The 19,930-nt window shown below is 35.2% G+C and overlaps 1 protein-coding gene across 5 annotated transcripts in view; it reads left to right on the forward strand.

Annotated features, from left to right (window-relative positions):
* LOC128217190 (plexin-B2-like) overlaps nt 1-19,930 on the forward strand; it is a 95,682-nt gene that overhangs the window by 51,889 nt on the left and 23,863 nt on the right. For all 5 annotated transcript variants that reach the window (XM_052924145.1, XM_052924150.1, XM_052924148.1 and 2 more), the window contains exons 12-17: nt 1,102-1,206; nt 2,991-3,087; nt 4,304-4,464; nt 5,952-6,154; nt 11,770-11,890; nt 17,792-17,982. In XM_052924145.1, coding sequence (XP_052780105.1) covers nt 1,102-1,206; nt 2,991-3,087; nt 4,304-4,464; nt 5,952-6,154; nt 11,770-11,890; nt 17,792-17,982 — 878 coding nt within the window. The remainder of the gene's footprint in view (nt 1-1,101; nt 1,207-2,990; nt 3,088-4,303; nt 4,465-5,951; nt 6,155-11,769; nt 11,891-17,791; nt 17,983-19,930) is intronic.

Below are 19,930 nucleotides of genomic sequence, written 5' to 3' on the forward strand. Positions count from 1 at the left end.
AACTAATAGTACACATTACTTCTGTTTACAAAAGGATGTAGCTTTTCAATGTTTTGAAGCATTGTGTCTGTGTTAAATCTGCATCAATCCATGGTTGCATGCTAAATGATTTATATTGCCGGAACATCAACACACAGCTCATAAAACATGTATAAATGTTATGTGACAGAACCTGAACAAATTTAAACAGCCAGTCTGTTCGGAAACTTATATCTAAGACATGTTGATACGTCGCTTCAATGATTGACAGCCCACAACCGACTCTTCTGCAAATCACAATGCAGCACGGTGACTTTTGAAATGTAACTTCAATCTCGTTTAAATGTTTCTTCTGACTTTTTTTATTTGGGTGGTATAACATTATTATAACTGCGTCATCATTGCAAAATTTCAATGTGATTATACTCTGTTTAAATGAATGCCAGGCATGTTTCACTAAATTTGTTTACAAGAAAAATACATATTGCCATGTAGTGTATTAGCGTGTTCTTAACCTGCATGCACTAAAAGATATGCAGAGGGTCATGCACATATTCCGAAAGCATATCTAGGTTACAGTCCACCTATGTTGATAACAGTTCAAAACGTTTCTCATTTTTGCCGTTACATTTTGATTGATTTACACACCACTGGATGTAGCGGATACTGATCGCAGATTGGTCAGTCACGATATTTCAACACCGCCTACTACCTTGGTGATGGGTAATTGTGACAAGCATCATTGATATTGGATATTTATGACTAAAAACAAGACTGACCAGTTAATTTAGTGGATTTAAAAAAAGTCTGAATGGGGAAAATTAGTTATTATTAAGTGCACAGAGTTTTAAAAAAGTACATTTCCAGTATGTCTTTCATAATTTTTCGTAAAATTATCATTTAATTTTACTTGGTGAAATTGATGAAAGTAAAATCTTAGTTGTTTAAATATCAGGGGTTTATGAATGGATGCATTATTGATGGCATTGATTGCCATAAAATTGAGTTATAACTTTTGCACACAACTGAGTTGAACTGTAATCCAAATGTATGTTGGCCAAATATAACGTACGTATTGCTTGTTTAAAGAATCTGGTAACAAATAAGTTGTTTATTTTTCAGTTAAAAATAGCTACAGAGTTTTCTATTCATGTGGAATTCCATTCGAAGACATTTAATTGTTCTGATATTACTAATGGGTCCAGCGAGTGTACTGTTAATCGGATGGTAAGTCGTAAATTAAATTTATTTTAACCACGATATTTTTAAAATCGGCCTAATATTTATTAATGTGTTCCAGATTTGTTCCATTACCAATTAAAGATACATGTTCTTATTTTTTCTTTAGTTTTATAACTTTTAATATTTTGCAATTAAATGTTAGTTTTAAACTCATAATAAAATGACCAATAAACTTGACTTGATTATTAAAATACCTTAACTGTAAACATTCACAGAAGGTTGAAAATGGAAGACAAGAGCATATTAAATGAACGCTTTATTAACCAGGTTTTCACATAGTGATAGGTTATTAGAATGACGAACGTCGTTGTTCGGGCGGCCGGGCGGCGTCAAACTCACCTATGAAACTGAATAACTTTAGTAAGGGATGACATATCTTGACTAAACTTGGTATATAGGAAGAGTTTATGGAGACCTTTAATGGGATTGCGTTTGGGGTCCCTAGGGTCAAGGTCAAGGTCACTGTTACTAAAAATAGAAAAACGGTTGAAACTGAATAACTTTAGTTAGATTTGACATATCTTGACCAAACTTGGTTTATAGGAAGAGTTTATGGAGACCTTTCATGGGATTGCGTTTGGGGTCCCTAGGGTCAAGGTCAAGGTCACTGTTACTTAAAATAGAAAAATAGTTGAAACTGAATTACTTTAGTCAGGGTCCACATATCTTGACCAAACCAGGTTTAAAGGAAGAGTTTATGGATACCTTTCATGGTATTGCGTTTGGGGTCCCTAGATTCAAGGTCAAGGTCACTGTTACTAAAAATAGAAAAATCGCGATTAGCAAGCGGGCAGTAGTTTCTTGGTTTTTGCACAAAACGATAAGTTTGGAATGATGTACATTGATGTATATAGATGACTGAAGTTTTGTGTACAAAGCAATACTTACTTTGTGGATACTTCCTTTGGGAATGCATTTGGGGTTCCTGGGGTCATGGTCAAGGTTGTTTAGCATCTTAAAATAGAAAAAAACCGTTTGCACTCGCTAGCTAGTATTAGATATGATGCATAGTGGTAAACTTTGTTTATAGCAAGCTCATGTGAAAACTTACATTCGAATTACATTTTGGGTTGGTGGTATCCAGGTAAAAGTCACTGTTGCTTAAAACCGAAAAATGGTTTTCACCCAATAACTTAAGTTAGGATGAAACTTGGTGTATGCCAAGTTCATGAATTATAGAAAGTAGAAGACATATTTATGGATTGCATTCCAGTTAAGTACTAGGTCATGGTCAACATGACCAACTTAAAGCGGACTGGTTTTCATATTATTTTGAGTTAGGAACATCAAATACTTATACACTTGTTTAATTTTCAAGCCCATGTAGAGATCTGCTAAGGTTTGCGCTTTGTCTTGGTACATCAAATGTTCAATTATCTGTTTGTTTTCAAGGAGTAAGTTAATACTTGTATTTAAATACCCAAAACTTAGATTGCCCTATTTGAAACCTTATTCCTCATTGCATACAGTGTTTATAGTTTTTAATGTTTTAATAAAAATGCATATTTTACCTCTAAATGTTAGCCTCGTTCTCCTGGTTTTGCACTCTTTCTTGCTGAAGCCAGGTTGTGTTAAATTATGCTCAACAAATCTTGTCCGGCCTTGTATTATCACTTCTAAAATATTTTTTTTTTTTCAGTATTCCTTTTGCTATTTTATTGATGTTAACAACATTGTTGATAGTTTTACTGTGCTGACTAATTTTGCTTTTCTTGATGTTGCTTCAGATTATTTTTTATCTTACTAAATGATTAAATTTCAAATTGCAGACAAGCATGAAAAAGGAAACCTTGACTCTTGAAGTATTTTATAAATTGAATTCCAAAGGTCCCGGAGTTTATCTAGACAATCCAAACCAAATTGATGGTAAGTTTTGAGAATATCTTTTCTCTTGTGCAAATACTTTTTATATGTGCCAGCACTTGTATAGTGACAATCTGGTAGGCGAAAACACATATGATTTTATTTTAGGTTACTGAGAACTCCTCGACAAAGACAGGACGGCTCTATTTAAAGAGAGCACTTCCTTCTTCGAACATTGCCTAGGCTTAGTAAATAAAAATACATTCTAGATGTCATCTATTGCTTTCAAAACCTCTGGGGAGAATGATCTGAAAATTTGTCATATTGAAAGGGTGTGATTAGGTTATGCCCTTAATTAGTGATCCAGAACCTGATTTAAAATCAAAACATTATGTTTTTGCCCTTAATTAGTGATCCAGAACCTGATTTAAAATCAAAACATTATGTTTTTATCACGTCCATAGTTGTCAAAATGGTGATCAAGTGTAATTGTTTGATTGAGTGTGTCTGTCCCTCTTTTCATCTTGGTCATTTCTTATAAAACTTATTCTGGCATTTCCTAACGTAAGCCGATTTCCTAAAAATATCAAAGTAAAATTAATTAAAGTAAACATTTACATGTTTTAACATAGCAGTATTTTTTTAATAAAGTAAATGAAATTTTATTGCAGAAATTATTGAGTAATTGGGATGCTTAACTTAAGAACATGACAAAAGCTCAAAGGAAATGGTTTATTATATTTTATGGATACCGGCACTGTTCATTAAGTTCTGGTCTTGTACAGGCTTAAACACGGTCGGAATATCATGCATTGGGACAATATAATTTGGCATACGTGTTTACCATGCGGCTATATGTCGGGCACAAGACACTGGAGGACCTCTTTTAATATGGATCTTGTTCGCAAATTGAAATGTTCATATTGGCATAATTACTAATTTTTTGGCCAAATATATTATAGTATTAAAGTTAGAACAAAAGTTGAAGATTAGAGTTACTCTGAAGCCATTTGTGGCATTCCTACATATTGAAGAGTTTTGCCTTTACGACTTGGCTATTTTATTGGAATGAAGCTCTGATTCTTTGGTTATTAAGTTGAAATTCTCGATTTGAATGATTAGAACAACGGTAGAACAAGTTACTTTGGTATATTTTTAATAATTTGCATTTTAATGTTAACCAGTTGCAGGTTTGACATTGAAGATATTCCGCATATAAACACATGTTGAAATTGTTATGCACTGTTAATAAAGTTGTTACTTAAACTTTTCTTTTCAGTAATTGTGTACAACTGCTCCATTCTTTCCCAAGGGAAATGCAACTTTTGTAATGCACTTAAGTCCGAATATATATGCCATTGGCCTTTAAACTCTGGTGATTGTAAGCACGGTCAAAAGGTGGGTGAAGGGTATACATGTCCTATGCCAGAAATAACTAAGGTAAGAACAAGTGTTTTTTTTTGTTTCTCACACAACAATGATTGTCGTTCAACCGTTAAATTGTTCAAAATAGGGTTTATATTTCATCAATATATAAATCGGGTAAATAGGAATAACTAATTTGTAGTATGCGTTGGAAATCCATTTCTCCCACCTCAGATAAGTAGATCCAATTATTTAACCATGCTAGAAATTTTTATTTTGCCCACGGGCAAAGATAAAATAACTTTTCAAGAAATAATGCTTTACTCTCCTTAGAACTATTTAAAGGCCGATTGGACTTTTCACATAATCTGAATTACTGAGCGCATATCCATGACAACCCCGAATTATCGCATATCCATACGCCATTATTTTCACTAAGCAAAACAATCATAACGTTCTTAATTTTGTTTAACTGAGGTGGGAGAAAAAGCATCTACCATAGCCGCTCGTGTAAGATACATTCATCTCGACCCTCGCGCTGGGTATTTTGCGGAAACTCGGTAAACCTCGTTTCCGCATAACACCCTATGCTCGGGTCGGAATGAACCTATCTTGCACTCTCGGCCATGGAATATACTTATAGTCTACTGTTGTGGTAACAATTAGTTTGAAATTGGGGTAAACAGTGACTAAAGTAGTTTTTTTCCTTTTAGGTTTATACAAGAAAATACAAAAAAAAGTTTGAGAATGTAGTTCCACATAGGATTGACATGTGTTGTGTTGTATGTATAAGTTCTGAAGAAAATTAAAATCTGGAGTTTGATAAAAAGTGTTATGGCTCAATAGGTTTTAGGTATTACTTAATGCATACATGTTTCCACCTTTACAAGATGATATGCTTCATGCGCGATCAATGTCAAAAGGTCAAAGGTGAAGGTAACGCTTAATGGTCATTTGTCAAAATTTCTTTAATATGGTGTCATCATTTTTTTTCTAGGCTCTTAATTGGCCATGCGTAAGGGGATAATAAAATAACTTGGTACAAACAATTATCACAATTGCAACTCGTTTTGATGCTTTATATGTTGCCTGCAATACCCTATTTCTTTAAGTCAAATGTCGAGCTCACATTTCAGGGTCAACATTCCTTAGAAATTTAATTGTCCGCTTTATAGCTTGGCCTTACAGAGGGAATTTTTAAATAACTTGTGCAAGACAGTATCATAGGTCAAGGTTGCACTTAAGGGTCATTTGTAAAAAGAATCTCTCGTTTGTATGGTTATCCTGGCTTTAATAAATTTGGCCATGTGTTTGAAAATTAAACTGTTAACCATGAGTCGGTGCTTGTAGCCTGAACTAAGCCAATTGGGTACCACATTCATTCAAGTACTTAAACTTTTAATTTAGCAACTTTCCAACTTTTTCCTTCTCTGTCTGTATGCCATGCCTATACACCCCTTTTTTAATTTGCCCTAATTTTGTATTGTGCAAATTGAAAAACCTGTTTTTGGTGCATTCGTGTAGTTATTTTAAAATTTACTTTAGAATATATTTTTATTCAGATTTTGCCTAGGGATGGGTATACCGGAGAAGGAACAATAATCACTGTGTATGGAAATGAGTTTGGAACAGAAAATGATACAATTGTATACGGAGATACCTCTGTTAATCCAGTTGTTGTTAATAAAAGGTGTATTTCGGTAATTGAAAGCAACTACAGAGATAGTACGGACGCTGAAGACTTTAATCCAGGAATTCGAGAAAGGTACTGAGGATTACATGATAATCTGTCATATTTCATATACATTTTGATCCAACTCTACTCCGTGGCACTCATGTTTTTAACCAGGTTTTCAACGAAAACCGGGTTATTAGAATGAGGTTGTCGTTGGGCGGGCGGGCGGGCGTCAAACATTGGTTTCTGTTCAATAACTTTGTTTAGCATTGATAAATATTGATGAAACTTGGTGTGTAGGTAGCTTATGGGAAGAGCTAGCTTGGGATTGCTTTTGAGGGGGGTGGGCTAAGGTCAAGGTCACTGTTACTAAAAATAGAAAAATGGTTTCTGCCCAACAACTTTAGTTAGCATTGATATATATTGACGAAACTTGGTGTGCAAGTTGCTTATGTGAAGAGCTAGCTTGGGGTTGCTTTTGAGTGGGGAGGGGCTAAGGTCAAGGTCACTATTACTTAAAATAGAAAAATGGTCAAGGTCACTGTTACTTAAAATAGAAAAATGGTTTCTGCCCAATAACTTTATTTAGCATTGACAGATATTGATGAAACTTGGTGTGTAGGTAGCTTATGTGAAGAGCTAGCTTGGGATTGCTTTTGAGGGGGGTGGGGCTAAGGTCAAGGTCGCCTGTTGCTAAAAATAGAAAAATGGTTTCTGCCCAATAACTTTAGTTAGGATTAATAGATATTGAGGAAAGTTGGTGTGTAGGTAGCTTATGTGAAGAGCTAGCTTGGGATTGCTATTGAGGGGGAGGCGCTAAGGTCAAGGTCACTGTTACTTAAAATAGAAAAATGGTTTCTGCCCAATAACTTTAGTTAGCATTGACCGATATTGATGAAACTTGGTTTGTAAGTTGCTTATGTGAAGAGCTAGCTTGGGGTTGCTTTTGATTGGGGAGGGGCTAAGGTCAAGGTCACTATTACTTAAAATAGAAAAATGGTCAAGGTCACTGTTACTTAAAATAGAAAAATGGTTTCTGCCCAATAACTTTAGTTAGCATTGACAGATATTGATGAAACTTGGTGTGTAAGTTGCTTATGTGAAAGGCTAGCTTGGGTTGCTTTTGAGTGGGAAGGGGCTAAGGTCAATGTCACTATTACTTAAAATAGAAAAATGGTCAAGGTCACTGTTACTTAAAATAGAAAAATGGTTTCTGCCCAATAACTTAAGTTAGCATTGACAGATATTGATGAGACTTGGTGTGTAAGTTGCTTATGTGAAAGGCTAGCTTGGGGTTGCTTTTGAGTGGGGAGGGGCTACGGTCAATGTCACTATTACTTAAAATAGAAAAATGGTCAAGGTCACTGTTACTTAAAATAGAAAAATGGTTTCTGCCCAATAACTTTAGTTAGCATTGACAGATATTGATGAAACTTGGTGTGTAGGTAGCTTATGTACAGAGCTAGCATGGGATTGCTTTTGAGGGGGTGGGGCTAAGGTCAAGGTCGCCTGTTACTAAAAATAGAAAAATGTTTTCCGCCCAATAACATAAGTTAGCATTGATAGATATTGATGAAACTTAGCGTGTAGGTAGCTTATGTGAAGAGGTAGCTTGGAATTGCTTTTGAATGGGGAGGGGCTGAGGTCAAGATCACTATTACTAAAAATAGAAAAATGGTTTCCGCCAACAGTAATTTTCAGTTACGTCTCTTTTTGATAAAAGTAAAGATAAAGTCATACAACAAATTAATTGGCTATAATTTCTGATTGCCCATAACAAAAACCTGGTTTCGTCGCATTGCGGCGCTTCTAGTTTTGTATAAAATGAGCATTTATTTGTTTCAGTGATCCATTATTATCATTATCTTTGTCGGTCTTTCGACTTCTCGTCTGAAATCCTAATGCCCCCCTCTACCAACTTTCACAGACCAAATGCATAACTTTGATTCTTTAAGACTGAAAACAACAGCAATAAACATTTAGCATTTGCGTTCATTCCACCGTGCTCTTGTTTAAATTAAAGCTTTAAGGACGGGCATTTGGGGGTCATTATCAGTTTTGCATTTAATTTTAAATCATATACAGAGTAAGCTTTCATCAATACAAAATATTTTTCCGAACTTAATGAAACCGGGTCAGAATATATGTCAGCATAGTATTTAAGACAAGAGTGCATATGATATTTGGTTATCTCTTGTCAAAACTAGGTAATTACGGAAACTTTAAAGACAAAGTTTTGTATAAGAGTTTCATTTTTATGCCCCTGAAGGTAGGCATATTAAAATCGCACCGTCCGTCCGTCCGTCCGTCCGGCTCTGTAACTTTCCCTTGTATGAACAGATTTTAAAATAACTTGCCACATGTGTTCCACATACCAAGACGACGTGTGGCATGCAAGACTCGTGTCCCTACCTCAAAGGTCAAGGTCCCACTTAGTGTTTATTCACAATAGAGTGCTGCATATAATGACATAGAGTATAGGTTTGTCCGGGCTGTAACTTTCTCTTGTATGGACAGATTTTAAAATAACTTGCCACATGTGTACCACATACCAAGACGACGTGTCGCGTACAATACCCGTGTCCCTACCTCAAAATCGCACCGTCCGTCCATCCGGCTCTGTAACTTTCCCTTGTATGGACAGATTTTAAAATAACTTGCCACATGTGTACCACATACCAAGACGACGTGTCGCGTACAATACCCGTGTCCCTACCTCAAAGGTCAAGGTCACACTTAGTGTTTATTCACAATGGAGTGCTGCATATAAGGACATAGAGTATAGGTTGTCGTGTCCGGGCTGTAACTTTCCCTTGTATGGACAGATTTTAAAATAACTTGTTCTTTCACATATTCATTAGTGTTCATCCAATTTCAAGAAACTCAGTCAGAATATAACTCAGCATGATGATATTTAAGCACAAAACTCCACAAACAGCACAGTGCATACATACTATATATACAAAAATAGGTATGTTTATCAAGAATTGTTAGGTACCGCCTTGGAACTGTCAGTAAAATGAAAATCAAACCGCAATGCCAACAATCGTTTTGTTAAAATTGACTTTAAACAATAAGGTTTGATGCTATGAAACATTGATAAAAAACAACAACAACAAAACGAGTTAATAGTATGCGCATGTTAAACTTTTCCCCCCAAATGATCTAGCCCTATTGGATCGATTTCCAGGTTTTCTGGTACGGGGGATAGTAATTTACACTTAGTTAAATTACACAATCAGAATTCCTCGACCATTTTCCATCGACAACAACCAGGGATGTATATGGACGGTAACAATGTTACATTTAACCATGCTGCAAGTAAATTGCGAACTAATTTCATTTTAGCAGTTAAACCTTAGGCAAAGTTATTTATGCAATAATACACTTCACTGGGAATTAATTTGAACTTATTAATACAAATTGCACGTTGAAATACTTCAATTTATCATTATTATTATTATAATTATTATTATTATTATTATTATTATTATTTTACAACAATGACCTCAGCCATTGATCCAATATTCAAAGGTAATAAGCACAAAACATAAAATGAAGCGTTTTCCATTACTATTATGTTGTACCTAAATATATATACCGGTATGCCTTTTAATGCTCCCGATGGTGGGCATATTAAAATCGCACCGTCCGTCCGTCCTTCCGTCAGTCCGTGTGTCCGGCTCAATAACTCGTGTCCGGGCTGTAACTTTCCCTTGTATGGACAGATTTTAAAATAACTTGCCACATGTGTTCGGCATACCAAGACGACGTGTCGCGTGCAAGAACCGTGTCCCTACCTCTAAGGTCATGGTCACACTTGGGTGTTTATTCACAATGGAATGCTGCATATAATGACATAGAGTATAGGTTGTCATGTCCGGACTGTAACTTTCCCTTGTATGGACAGATTTTAAAATAACTTGCCACATGTGTTTGGCATACCAAGACGACGTGTCGCGTGCAAGAACCGTGTCCCTACCTCTTAGGTCAAGGTCACACTTAGTGTTTATTCACAATGGAATGCTGCATATAAGGACATAGAGTATAGGTTGTCGTGTCCGGGCTATAACTTTTCCTTGTATGGACAGATTTTAAAATAACTCGCCACATGTGTTGGGCATACCAAGATGATGTGTCGCGTGCAAGAACCGTGTCCCTACCTCTAAGGTCAAGGTCACACTTAGGTGTTTATTCACAATGGAATGCTGCATATAAGGACATAGAGTATAGGTTGTCATGTCCGGGCTGTTACTTTCCCTTGTATGGACAGATTTTAAAATAACTTGCCACATGTGTTCCACATACCAAGACGATGTGTCGCATGCAAGAACCGTGTCCCTATCTCTAAGGTCAAGGTCACGATAAGGTGTTTATTCACAATGGAATGCTGCATATAATGACATAGAGTATAGATTATCGTGTCCGGGCTGTAACTTTCCCTTGTATGGACAGATTTTAAAATAACTTGCCACATGTGTTCGGCATACCAAGACGACGTGTCGCATGCAAGAACCGTGTCCCTACCTCTTAGGTCAAGGTCACACTTAGTGTTTATTCACAATGGAATGCTGCATATAACGTCATAGAGTATAGGTTGTCGTGTCTGGACTGTAACTTTCCCTTGTATGGACAGATAATAAAATAACTTGCCACATTTGTTTGACATAACAAGACGACGTGTCGGATGCAAAACCCGTGTCCCTACCTCTTAGATCAAGGTCACACTTACTGTTTATTCACAATGGAATGCTGCATATAAGGACATATAGTATAGGTTGTCGTGTCCGGGCTGTAACTTTCCCTTGTATGGATAGAATTTAAAATAACTTGCCACATGTGTTCGACATACTATGACAACGTGTCGCGTGCAAGAACCGTGTCCCTACCTCTAAGGTCAAGGTCATTCTTGGGTGTTTATTCACAATGGAGTGCTGCATATAGGGATACAGAGTATTGGTTGTTATGTCCGGGCTGTAACTTTTCCTGTATGGACAGATTTGAAAATAACTTGCCACATGTGTTCAACATAACAAGACAACGTGTCACGTCCAAGACCCATGTCCCTACCTCTAAGGTGAAAGATACACTTAGTGTTTATTCACAATGGAATGCTGAATATAAGGATATAAGAATGTAGGTTGTCAAGTATGGTTGGTATTTTTTATGTTCTGAGGCAATTTAAAATAACTTGCCATATGTATTTGTTTGATCTTTAACTTTTCACGTACTGACCTTGTTCATAGGTCAATGTCACATTCGGGGGCATTCGTCACATACTGTGACAGCTCTTGTTATTTATTTCTTTTATCTCAATAGTGCTCAATCTGAGATGTTATTTTTTTTCCCTGCCAGACTATCTTTTTCCTCCAAAAAAAATGCCGTCAAACAGAATATTGAAAAAAATAATGGCCTTAATGAAGAATGAGAATAATTTGTTCAGCAGCATTAACTTCCATTAACATACACTCTTCCACAAAATCGCATTTGTGAAAATAAATTATCCAGCTTTAATGCGGTTTCCGAAAGTCCTTGTTGTTATTAATGTGATTTCCATTAATATGTATCATTCAAAGTAAAGTGCTTGGTACCAGTAATTTTAATGATGAAAATATATAAACAACATAGAATTTTCAATATTTGAAAAATTATTCAGATTCATAAAATGAGCTTTCTTCAAACACAAGTGTTTTTATATTTTTCAGCTTTCAGTGTACACTAGGTCGGTATAGGTATGATAAGCAAAATAAAACTGGATTTTCCATTTATGATGTCATGTACAAATCTGAAGAACCAACGGTTTTGTTGCCCATATGGAAAGGGGAGGTAAGCATGAAATTTGTTCTCAGAATTCAACAAATTGCTGAACATAATTTTAAACTGAAATAATATGTCAAATTATCTACAATTTTTAAAGTCATGGGTGAACTATGTTTTCTTAATAGTTCAATAAAATTAATGAGGTATGCCATTTTGTTTTAATACTCCGGAAGGAGAGCATATAAAAATTGTATTTGTCACGCACAGTGATTTTTTAAATTAAATTAAGCATGTGTTCTGTACATAATGTGTAGCGTGTATCTTCAACATTCCTTCCTTAAAATTCAAGGTTTATTTATTATGGAATGCTGCATATAATATGAGCATTGAGAATAGTTGCTTGTGTCCGGGTTGTAACTATCATGCACAGAGGGATTTGAAAATATATTGGCACATGTATTCAGTAAATTAAGGCAATGCTTCGCATGCAAAGAACCACGTCCCTATCGCACAGTTCAAGGTCAGACTAAGAAGTAAATTTTCATGGAATGCTTCATTAATGCATACAGAGTGTAGCTGGTCGTGTCTTGTATATGTGTTCGGTAAATAAAGAATTTGTATTGAGTGCAAGGCCAATGTCTGTTCTACTTAATGCATCACTTATCCACCATCATGATGGCATGTGCATTAAGTTTAATTTGTCTGCATGGATGTTGCTTTTTAAAGCATACTAGTAATTGCATAATTCATTGAGATTGATTGGACTTCCAGGGCATTTGATATTTACTTGTACAACGTTTGTAAGCTCACCTGTGCACGAAGTGCTCATGGTAAAATACTTAAGGATCGGTCTTTGTCCGTACGGTCGTCAACAACTACTTGAAAGACGTCTTCTCTGAAACCGTCTGGACAAAATCAATGCAACCTCACAGGAAGCTTTCTAGGGTGACATTCTACTAAAATTACAATAAAACGTATTGATTGACCTACGACAACATCAAAATGGCAAACTTCCTCGTTTGCTTTAAAATATATCTTCTAAAACTACTGAATCAGTGATATTGAAACTGCATAGGAACTTCCCAATTACTATTACAATGACTGTTTACAAATATGGAACAACGCGTCTTAATTGACTTACAGCAACATAAAGAAATGGCCGACTGTCTCTATTATATTAAAAAATATCCTTTTTTCTTCAGCTATGTATAAAATCAAAATCATTAAAACCTGATTAAACTTTGATAAAGCTTTTCACTTGATGTTTATAGTTATAATTGTAAATTGTAAATATGAAAACTTGTATTTAGATGAGGTTTAAAATTCAAAATACATTGTGTATGTCTTTATTTCGACAATTGTTTTTTTAAAAACAATGGGAAATACTTAATTTTTCAAATAAATCATTTCTAATGTAAAAATTGTCCTTTTTATATACTTAACAATTAAAGTGATGGATAATATTTCTTGTGTTTGTAGAACTACATTTTCCCCATTATTTTAATCTATAAATCCAGAATTTTCCATTGAACCTTAGGCCACTGTACAGATGTAAAGCTCTTGCACCCTTCATACGAGGGTTAGTCATAAATGACTGAGCCAGAGATCACGCCAGGATTTAGAAAGAGCAGGGTGCTAGGTCAGAAAGGGCATTTTTTGATGCGAAACAAATTTTCCTTAATAGGGTACTTGCAAAGGTCAATGTTCAAATCATTTTGTGTAAAAAATTGTTGTAACTTCTTTCAATACTAGTTTTCTTATGAGTGCATTGGCTTTCTTTACGTAAGTGTCAAGATATGTTTATTTATTTATTTTTATATTTATTTCCTAAAATTGACTTAAATATGAATATCACATATAATTTATAATCAGTAAATAGGGCTCTGTCAAACAAAAGGGCACAGCAGGGCATAATAAAAAGGCAGTAAGATGAAGGAAAAAGGGCATCATGGTACCCCACTGCTTTGTAGGCCTAGCTGTAGCACTGATGAACCCTACCCATCATGATTTCATTATATAATATATGATAAAAATATTTTGTGCATCTTTTGCGCATTCATATGAGATATCATTTTTATTAACATCGTGGCGTTCGTAGATAAAATTGCGTTTATTAAGGTTGAAGCTGGACGAAGAAAAAGCGCATCTGAAATTCTAAAAAGCGCTTCATGAAGTTGCTTCAGAGTCTCTCCTCGGATATATTACTATCAAGCGATGGGTGCGAGAATTTAGTACTGGGTGAAAACCCTTTAGCAACAAGCACCTGTGTGAAGGAACTTTGTCTTCGAGATGTAATGAAAATGTTGAAAATGTAGTAAAACTGCTAAACAGTGATTGGCGATACACTTGCTTTAAGATAACTTATAAGTTGAACATTAATCATGGATCAGTATATAGAATTCTGACTGAACGTTTGCAAAGGAAAATCGCTGTTTGCAGGGTTGGAAAAAGTTAAAAGTTTGAATATCGCTCACTCACTCCTACAAAGGTCTGGGGAAGAAGGCGATGAAATGCTGCAAATAATCTTTGCTAATGATGAAACTTGGGTACGATCCTTTGAACCTTACTAAAGGGACAGAGTAGTGAATGACACACTAATAACATGCCATGACCTGTAAAATTCCGCTGAAGTGAGACTGTCCCTAGATGATTATGATATTTGCTTATGATTTTCGCGGGTTATTGACATCACATAGGGTACCAGCGGATTAAACAGTTAGCATTGATTACAAAAAAATGTTCTAATGATAATATTCCATCCAGCATTTTGCCGCAAGATAGTTTTAACCAAAGTGAAACCTGTACATTTGGATGCTGTCATTGTTGCTGGAAAAGTCCGGCATGAAGGCGGCATCAAACTCACCTTTTGCCTAGAATAACTTTCGTTTTGTTTCACAAATGGTGACCAAACTTGGTATATTGGAAGAGTTTATGGACACCGTTCATGAGATTGTTTTTGAGGACGCTAGGGTCAAGGTAACTGAAACTTAAATATGAAAAACGGTTGTTACAGAATAACCTTAGTTAGGGTTGACATATTGTCACCATACATGGTATATAGGAATAATTTATCACGACCTTTAATAGGGATGCGTTTCGGGCCCTTAGGGTCAATGCCACTGTTACTAAAATAGATAACCGTTTAATACTGTAATAAGTTAGGGTTTACATATTGTGATCATACTTCGTATGTAGGAAGTGTTAATTGCAGCTTAACACGGGGTTGTATTTGGGGCTCCTAGCATGAAAGCAATATACCTAAGCGTCAGCGTCACACCTTGGTTAAAGTTTTTCATGTCATTATCTCAGCAAACACATCATGTATTGCATTGAAACAAGGTAACAATATACCTTAGCATCAGCATCACACCTTGTTTAAAGTTTCGCATGTAAGCACCTTCATGCTATTATCTCAGCAAACACAGCTTGTATTGCATTGAAACTTAAGTAATGTGTTACCAGCAGCTGCTATCCAACCTACTTAATTAATCATGTAAGATAACACTGATTTAAAATTAATGCTAATTATGGCACTTTAATAATTGACTTTGAAATTCTGTGGTTTTGCTTGTAAGCACACATAGAGTAATATCACAGCAACTACTTGCTGTACATCATTGAGACTTTATACAATAGTACTCAACCATCCCACCTACTTGAATAATCAAGTTAGATAACTATTTTTTGCATATTATAATGCTTATCATGGTGATTTATTATTTGCCGTATAAATTTTAGGTGAGGTTATGCATTTAAGCAGATTTAATTGAAAATCTCACTGAATACATTATTTATGATTGCATTGAGACATGTGTTCCCAATCATCCAACCTACTTTAATAATCAAAGAAGATAATCGAATATGCATATTGCAAAATAGAAATTAATTTTACACCTTTCTTTTTCAGCTTTCTGGTTAAGGTTTATCTAAACACATAAAAGTCAATAACTCTGCATGTTTATAAACCGTGTTTTTCTTCACACATCTCAGGTTAGCAATTCAGGGCCACCATGACTCTCTCGTTTTTATATTAATGTTTAACTCAAATTACAAACTTATTTGCCAGCTACCCAAAACAACAACACCCCCACCAAAAAAAAACACTGAAACGGTTTTTTTTTGCTAGAAGGTCAGCACACCAGCCCATGTAAACAACACGTAATACATACATGGAAACTACTTGTGCAAATTAGTGAACATCATACCCAGTTTTTTAGCTCTACTTGCCAAAGGCCAGAAGAGCTTATGCGATGGTAATGTGTACGTAGTATGTGCATCCGTGCGTCCGTGCGGTCGTGCGGTCGTGCGTTCGTGCGTCTGTAAACAATTGCTTGTGAACACGATACAGTCTTCTACAGTATCTAGATATCCATTAGAGCTCGGTTCCTTTCGAAAACCAGCCAGATCCGCCCATAAATGCCTAGATTATGGGCCATGAAAGTTTTAAAGAAATGCTTTCTATTTTTAGCCAGGTCTGCATGAGCGAATTCTATTTTTAGCCAAGTTTACATGTACATGTAAATTTAAGTCTAGAGTTGAGGGAGACAATTTGCAAGTCTAGGATTTTGAGAGACAATTTGCTTTTTGCTTCTGCAGTTGATTTTGTGAATTACTCTGCCTTGTTCTTGTTGAAAGCCCAAAGGCCATTTTTTAGCTTTCAGTTCTGTAGTTTGCGCATTCATCTTAACAAAATTGGTTGTGAATGTTTAAGTTATGCACCTGGTGTCATTACTGGCCACACCCAGGGTTCACAGGTTTGGTAAACATAAATCTGGAAAGGTTTGAGAATCTTTTTGTGTGTTCATGCATCCATCTCAGCACAATTGATTGTGAATGGTTGTTCAAATTGATCAATGTTGTCCTAGGATGCCCTTGACTTTGACCTTTTGACCAACTTTTTTTAACTTTTAAAACTACTGAAATTTTTACTATGAGTACAGTTTTGAAAGCATTTTTTTTTGTCAGATGACTTTTACTTGGCACATATTAAAATAGTTCATGCAACTAATCTGCTTACAATACTTTCTGGGCTCAGATGTTGAACGTGCTACGTTTTCAGGTAACCCAAACACAAAACATAAAGTATATGTCTGTTGCCTTTTACCCATACATACATGCTCTGGATTGATATGACCACAAAAGCCATGCCAGTAGAGCATAGGCCCTTTTGGGCCTCTTGTTATATATAGTATAAATTCACTGTGCTGTTTGTGGAGTTTTGTGGCTTTTACCCTGTGTCATTAAACCGGGTTTATGTTTAAACATATTGCTGCTGAGTTTGTTTCTGTAGCTTTTCGCATAAATATGGATTAGACAACAGTATCTGTCAAAACATAGTTTGTAAATTAGAGTACATTTTGATACACTTACATTGTATTTCTCTATTCAAAAGCTGCATGAAAAAAAATATAGTGCAGTTTTTTTACAAGATTTTCAAAATTACAAGACATCTGTATATATTTGGGTTCTTATAGTATGTTCTATTTATATATTCTTGTCTAATTGTATAAAATAAAGGACACCAAAAGAAAGTGATATTCTGTCTCTATAACATCTTTTTAATGAGGACAAAACCTTAATTATCTTTCAACGTTTGTATGATGGTCACGCTCTTGAAATTGCTAGGGTATAAGCTGTTCAGCTCGGAAACGAACATACACATTCCTAGACTTCCTAACACAAAGACAATTAACATACGCTTCAGTTCTAAAATTGTATTTAAATCCTATATAACACTAACCATTTGATTGACTATGTAATGTTTGATCACAGAGAATGGTTAAATTAAATTAAATCATTTAAATGTGACACAGTATGCAAGGGCATTGAGCTATATGTTTCACATTCAATTTGCATACATTTTGCAAAACAATCATAAAGTATCAATTTCCTTCTGAAATTGGGCCGCATCGCAGGTAGATAATGAATAATTGTTTCTTTTTAATATTTATTAAAAAATGGTTTCAGGATGATGTGTATGTGCAATCAATGGAACCCAAAAAAGGTCCGGCAATCGGGGGAACAGTTATTTCATTATTTGGAAAGAATCTTGGTATTGGTAATCGAGTTGTTCAGAATGTAAAGTTCCTGTCTCGAGAGGATGTGCTTCCAACAAGTACCTGTAAACATTCAAAAGTTCAATCAGAACATTTGGCTATGTAAGTTTTTTTAACCATTACCCTGATGTTTAGTGTTTTTTATGCATAGATTAGTTATATGAATTGTGAAATTGTCTTGTCTCAAAAATTGGTTTAGTTGCCATGCTAAGTGAATGTTACAGAAAACTTAGATAAAGTTTAGAATTTCTCATAAAATTACTACATTTTACATTGCATTTTGTGACAGTTTTTCATAATGATTATTTATATATTATACCCTCATCGCTCACCACATTAAATTACAACCTGATTTATAAACTTGCGTTTAATCCTTAATGTGATGATATTCATTGGCTATTATCTAAAGTACTAGTTTTTTTCACGACACCCCAATTTACGCCGAAACTTAAAAAGAATATTATATAACAACACAATGGCTGGATATTAAACATTGTCTAATCTCCTCTAACAACAACCATGTATTACATTCTCGTTAATATCATTCACATATTGCTCTTATTTCAAATTTTTAAAAATAATATTTTTGGTTGTGAAAGGTTAATTGGGGGAATTAGTGTAGGTTTTGTGGGTAATTAAGAACCAGCCCTTCGGTAAACCCAGTTGTGTTCCCGCGGTCGTGGATTCGAGCTTTTTACATCAGGGCCACTTTTAAGTTAAGAAGACCTTTTTAAACTCAAAATTAATGTTACCGAAGACGGAGTGTAATTTGTGTTTCTTGTCAATGTGGTTTTCCCTTTCTTGATTATTTTCACGACCTATAATGTCACACAAATGTATGTAATGCAGCTATGTAGAGTTTTAAATAAATCTGAAAACCAAAATTCAATATTTACAAATAAACACTAATTTCAGTGTAGATGTACTGAGCCTTACTTGTTGACAAATATAGTAAACCACTGTGATAAAACGGACTTAATTCAATGCACTAGAATAACGTAGTGGGGGAGATTAGTTCAAATTACTAAGGGCCATGATCATAATTTGAAAGTCATTGGCAATACGCTGTAAACATTGATTAATAAAATATATCTGGATAAATAAACTATGATGGCCTGAAATATTTTAATCAGTGATGGGAAAAATACAGCTAATACATGAGACTGATATCATTCTTAACAACAAGGTTGTGGTTTAAAAATATATTGATAGAATAAATATAGGGTACTAGGTAAGTGTTGAATATGTAATATTGATGGCAAGGCTAAAAAAAATAATTTCTAAGTCTCACATGATACTCTTGATATGTGTTCAACACTATAACCCATTATTTGACAGGCATTGTTTGGAAATCTTATAATTAGCTCTACTGGCCAAAGGCCAGCAGAGCTAATGCGATGGTAATGTGTACGTCGTATGTGCGTCCGTGCGGTCGTGCGTTCGTGCGTCTGTAAACAATTCCTTGTGAACACGATACAGTCTTCAGTTTTGATTGTATCTCGATGAAACTTGTACAGTATTTAGATATCCATCAGTGCTCGGTTCCTTTGGAAAACCAGCCAGATCCGCCCATGCATGCCTAAATTATGAAAGTATAAAAAAAAATGTTATTTTAGCTAAATCTAATTTTAGCCAAGTCCACTTGAGCGAAGTTTATTTTTAGCCAAGTTTACATGTAAAGTCAAGTCTAGGGTTAAAGGGAGACAACTTGCTTTTTGGTTATGCAGTTGGTTTTGTGTACTACTCTCCCTTGTTCTTGTTGAAAGGCCAGGGCCATTTTTAGCTCTAATGGCCAAAGTGTCTGTCAGTCGCGCATCAATCTAAAACAATTGGTTATGAATGTTTGTTCAAATTATGCTCCTGGCGTCATTACTGGCCATGCCCCAGGTTCAACGGTTTGGTATACTTAAATTGGGAAATGTTTGAAAATCTTTTTTGTGCTTGCGCATCCATCTAATCACAATTGCTTTTAAATGTTTGTTCAAAATATACCCCTGGGGTCATTACTGGCCATCCCCCGGGGTTCACAGGTTTGGTAGACTTAAATTGG

This window comes from Mya arenaria, chromosome 14 (genome assembly GCF_026914265.1).
Source record: "Mya arenaria isolate MELC-2E11 chromosome 14, ASM2691426v1".
Lineage (NCBI taxonomy): Eukaryota > Metazoa > Mollusca > Bivalvia > Myida > Myidae > Mya > Mya arenaria.